The sequence below is a fragment of the Siniperca chuatsi genome, linkage group LG4, assembly GCF_020085105.1.
Source record: "Siniperca chuatsi isolate FFG_IHB_CAS linkage group LG4, ASM2008510v1, whole genome shotgun sequence".
Lineage (NCBI taxonomy): Eukaryota > Metazoa > Chordata > Actinopteri > Centrarchiformes > Sinipercidae > Siniperca > Siniperca chuatsi.
In genome coordinates this window covers 11,204,231-11,209,686 of record NC_058045.1, presented here as the reverse complement: position 1 = coordinate 11,209,686, position 5,456 = coordinate 11,204,231, and the positions used below count along the sequence as shown (strand labels likewise).

Below are 5,456 nucleotides of genomic sequence, written 5' to 3'. Positions count from 1 at the left end.
TATTAAGACTATGCCAAGTAAAATTAGGCCTAAAGACCTTCAGAAAGTTTTTTGTCTTTGTAAACAAGTATTTGCTTTGATTTGTGAAGACAAGGCCATAACAGAAATCAGTTCATAACACATGTAATCAGTGAATACATGAAAAATATTTACAATTAAAATGAAGGATTTAATAAAGAGCCTACATATACAAATGTTACTATCGATCGCTATTTCTTGTTTTTTGGGGGGGAATTCTGTTTATTCATTTTCCATATTCACATTCATGTTGTGAACTTCTGTCTCCACTGCGCAGTGAATAAAACTCATCTGAACCAGCCACAGAATTGGACCTGAAGGAATTATTCTTCCACAATACACACCACTTCTCACTTCCACACAGAGACAGGTCATCCAGCATCCCTCCCACCCCACAAAGTAAAGATACAGAAATAAAAATAAAAATAATAAAATAGTTAGTAAATTAAATAGGCTCCCTGTAAGTCATCCACAGATCCCAAGTCCTATGGAAGATAGCTAGATCTCAAGGTATAGGTTATTTTCTCCAAAGGAGCACATTCATTTAACTCATTAATCAACTGAGTAATATTAGGGGGATCCTTACTTTCCTTTGTCATTTATTATGTAGAGACATAAAAACAAAATAACATTTCACATTTTAAAAACCACCTGGTAAATTAAAAAGACTTTCAGTTTGACACAGTAATTCAATTAAATAAAAAAATGATTCCACTTAGATGTGATGCACTTTTGGCAGCCGTAATAGCTAGTCTAAAAAAAAAAAAAAAAAAACCTTTATCCTTTGGGAGGGAAGATTTAGATCGGTCAAGTCGCCCAACAACACTGTAATCACAGGAGATAAAGATATTTCCCTCAATAAAACTTTTTCAAGAATATTCTCAATCTCCAGCGTCTCCACTGTCTAAGCTTGAAACAAGACCATACCATATGTACGAACGTACCAGTCTCTGGCTTGCTGCAAGGGCAGAGAGGGGATGAATCGGTTTTAAAACGGTTCAGTCTCTCAGGCGTAAGATATGCTCTGAGAATAAATTTGTAATTGCAGAGCTTATACCTGGTATTAATTCAAATTCTCTGTGATTGCTCATTAATCTCGCTCCAGTGTTCATCTGTGATCTGGATCTTGCGATCCTTTTCCCATTTCTCTTTTAGTGCTATTGTATTGGCTTCAGAATATTCAGAAAGTAAATTGTGTATTTGTGGTATGTGTTTGTTCAGATTGTCCTTGAGCAATAAAGGCTCAAATGGGGAGTACTTATGATCACTATTTCTTAAGTAGCTTTATGAGTTCTTCCAGCTTCATGGCAGTCTTAATGTCTCCCTGGATTTTAAGTCTGCCACTAGTGTAAGCTGCAAATGGCCGTAGCCCTCCCTGGAACATGGCCAGTAGGTCGCTGTCACTCATATTCAATGTCACATCTGGCTGTCTGCACAAGGACCCTGCTCCAGCTGCACCGCTACCTACAGAACACACACAGAGTGATGGAGATATTTGATATTTACATAACTGTACTTTTGTTTCTATTTACCACAAACATTTGAGCATTATTAGACAGATTTAACACAACTTGCATTCAGTTGCTGGATTTATCTAAATGGAAATGCTCTTATAATTGTGGCATATTTACAGCAATATATGAACTATCACCTTGGCTCAGATCCACATAGTAACTGTGATGTTGTCCATCTTCTGAGCTTATGTCAAACTGGAAGCAGGCCCCAATCTGGTAGACCAAAGTTTCAGAGAGCAGGAGCTTGATCCCGCCAAGCAGCTCTTCAACAGAACCCGGTGTGGCCATGACTGCCTGAGGGGCACTGCTGAGCTCATCTGTAAAAGTTATGCTGTCCTCTGAGGAGTAAAAGCCACAGATGTATTACACATTATCATAATGGGTACATTTTGTACAAAAAGAATTGTGTGTGTGTGGTGCCATACCTTGTTGAGGCTGTGAACTACCACTGTGGCCCAGAAAGTGCATGGCCAACTGTTGAATGGAGCCAGTGAGGCCTTCCAGTCCAGGCACAGAGGGAGGCATGATTAGGGGTCCAGAGGTGCCTTCAACTGGTGCTTTTAGTAGAGAGCCAAGGGTAAGCTCTACCCTGTCCACCTCCAGCCCCCAGTGCCGAGTCAACTCATTTATGTCCATCTGTACAGAGCAAGAAATGATGTAAGTAAGACTTGATACAGTGAAAAGCCTGCAGAGAGCAGCTCCAGTGTAGTCTCACCCCGAGATATTCTCCCAGTTTAACTCTCTCAGTTTGGATCTCCCTGACAGTCTTCTTGTCCAGGCTGTGGGTCAAAGCATTCTGTGCCGTCATCCTGGTTGAGGCGTTCAGATCCTGGACTGATATTACTGACATGACGGGGTTCCAGATCCTGAACTGGATGTCTGCTCCCACTGACAACACACCGCCATCCCGAGTATTCACCTACAGTAGCAGAATTACATTTTATATGAGTGCTGGATCTAACAATGGTCCTTTAATAATTTAGAGACATCTCCTCTTCATTCTTAAAGCTGGTATTGACTAAGCAATATTCACTGTGTAAGGCTGAATATACAGTTGGCAAAAGCTCATAATGACAGTCTTGGCACCATTAAGAAACAAGTGAAATGAGCTGACAAATATATTGCAGGCAGCATGACATTACAACTTTATGTATCAACACATGTGCTGCCACACACTATTCAGAGTTCTCCCTGTATCTATTTACTTTATCCAGTTACACACTGATCAACAGTGCACCAAGAGTGCCACCTGCAGGACAAAGAAAATTGCACACAACTTACAGACTTCATTTAACTCAGCATGGTTGAAGAGAAACTACGATTCCTTAGTGTAAGAATCACAGGTTCAAAATTTTACATGGTGACATAAGACACTGCTTGCCTCTGTGCTTAGAAGACTTAGATGGTGAAGTCCGCGACTTTAGATTTCAAATGCAGCCAGAGACCAAGAGACATCACCAAAGAGATCATGAAAATAAGCCCACTATCCTTTGCTATATTGAGAGAATATATTTTAATATTGCAAAACTCTAAGCATCTTAAGCAATAACTATTTTTCAGTAAAGCTGTTTCATGTTCAGGAACATAACTTAAAGGATAGGTTCACAAGTCTACTGCCCATATGAACATTGAAACAGATGTAATCATTCCTCCTGTTCATACTGGCCACTAAAAGATCCCTTCCTCATGCGAATAGTGGAAGTGATGGAGGACAAACTCCAGAGTCCTCCATCCGTGCAACAGTATATTCAGTTTATCTTAGTTTATCTGAAGCTAATATGAAGCTTCAGCAGCCTGAGTTAACCAAAACAAGTATCTTCCAAAGTTACAGTCTTTTTAGTAAAAGTTCAGCAAAGACTTTATGTAAAAAACCTGTAGGAGAATGTGAGGGAAACTACTCCAGACCAGAGTTGTTCTCTGCATTTTTCATTGTTTCAGGACTTGAACAAGTTGTCCATCCCAATAGCTAACTAATGGTGAACGGAGTATAGTGGTTTACCTGGCAAGGAGGGATGTTGAAAGCATGGGTGCGCAGGTCCACTCTCTGCCACTGGTCAATGAGGGGCAGCACAAGGACAATACCAGGGCCCTTTGGAGGAGAAACTCGACCCAGACGAAACACTACTATCCTTTGGTAGTTAGGCACCGTCTACGGGAAAAAAAAGTTAGTTGGTTGTTTTTATTCTCAACAAGTAAATGCACATGATGTGGGAGTAACTGATGAGAGATAATTTCAGCTTACTTTCAGTACAAACCATCCTGTTATGGGAAAAGTTATAAAGGTGCAGATGTAGACAAGGAAGATGACAATCAGGTTGCAAATCCAGGACACCCATCCTTGGGAGGTATCTTAAAGAAAAGAAACAAACAAAAAAAGAGTCTCAGTCTTTAAGGGTATTTTCAGTACACCAGTCATAGGGAGAACTACTCGGCCTGTAAAAACAGTTGTATGATGTTGTCTGTGGCTTTAAGGGGAGCTTTCTAAAGTCTGAGAAAATGACTCAAGTGGCATCAGTTGAGTAATCTCGATTTGGGCTTGGAGAATTAACTGAACTGAACTAAATTTCAGGATATCTCATCCTCTGTAATTTTGACCATGCTGTTTTGTTTTAATCTGTCTCATGCAAGTCCTCCAACTTTTATTAAATGCAGTGCAATGTAGAGTGGTGGGTTTTGGCATGTTATACATATTTTTATTATATGTTTTAACTGTTATGCATTTTATTATGTTTTATGTTCAAAGTCTGTGCATGTGTATTATGTTTCACCACCTGGCTGCAAGATAAATTTCCCTTGGGGATAACAAAGACGTTGAAACAAAAAACATGATGGACTAGGCAGTAATAATACCATTGACAACATCTAGTGTTGATCATAAATGGTTAACCACTAATATTCAGACAGACGAGAAATAAATTAAAGAGAAATGCCCTTGTTATTTTATTAGATTATTTGAGGCAGGTTTGTTTATAAGCCCCCGTTATCAATGTAATGTTATGTAATGTTAGCTACCTACCAGTGAAGTCGTTTTCAGAAACATTGGGCATGTTGTCAAATGAAAGTCCTTTGTGGTAGCCGAGCTGTTTAAGGCCATCAGTGTCCACAAACAAGCCAGGAGTCCTCGGACTGGTGGAGTCCCTCTGAGGGAGCAGCTGATACGACTTGTTAAACATTGTTAGGTGAAACAACTATTTCGTATTTAACTTCATATAATGTATCAGTCTCCGCTGCAGGTGTCAGCCAAAACAGGCTGGTTGAAGTAAACAAAGTAGTTATGGTTACTAAAATGAAAGACGCTTTAGCTCATTATGCCAACTAGCTAGCTTTCTAGTTCTTCCGTGTTTTGTTCCAACTCTTCTTCTCGGTGTTAACCTGCGGCTCGTGTTCATCAGTAAATGTGCTCATTACCGCCACCTAACGCTACAGTGGCCCAAAAAGAGTTTCCATTACATGATAAACCTTTCTCTTTCATGGTCTCCCGTTTCAGATATTTTTGCTGTCAAATGTGATTGTACTGACTTACACAGTCAAATCTATTTATTTTTTTGTCCAAGGCCATGGAAAGTTCCACAAGGATGCCCAACAGTGTACAGGAAGGAACCCTGTTTGGAAAGCAAACTGCTGATCCTGTTTTTTAGTTAGCCCTTTAGCCATAATAAAATATAAACATAAAATATCGTGCTATTATCCAGTAGACAAATCATATAAGATCCCTACCAATATCGATGTTTGAGAGTTTTAAAAAAAAGTATAACCTGTTACTATTCCTTTTTGAGACAGTTAACAGTTGAAAAACAAACTTGTCAGAGCTCTGTGGTTTCTAAATAACCTCAAACATATCTTTGTCATTTCTGCACTGCAATTTCTTGTCACATATTGGCTGACATATATACCATGACCAATATATCTGTAATAAGCTAAATG

At 39.3% G+C, this 5,456-nt stretch overlaps 1 protein-coding gene across 1 annotated transcript; it reads right to left on the bottom strand.

The window, feature by feature from the left end:
• Window positions 1-148: 148 nt before the first annotated feature.
• stoml1 (stomatin (EPB72)-like 1) lies at window positions 149-4,920 on the bottom strand. The gene is made up of 7 exons (XM_044192534.1): window positions 4,549-4,920; window positions 3,775-3,881; window positions 3,532-3,681; window positions 2,248-2,451; window positions 1,958-2,168; window positions 1,670-1,870; window positions 149-1,482 (listed from the first exon to the last, which is right to left on the bottom strand). Exons 1-7 carry the CDS (start codon window positions 4,703-4,705, stop codon window positions 1,286-1,288), a joined length of 1,227 nt encoding a protein of 408 aa, XP_044048469.1. The 5' UTR covers window positions 4,706-4,920; the 3' UTR covers window positions 149-1,285.
• Between the last annotated feature and the right edge of the window lie 536 nt (window positions 4,921-5,456).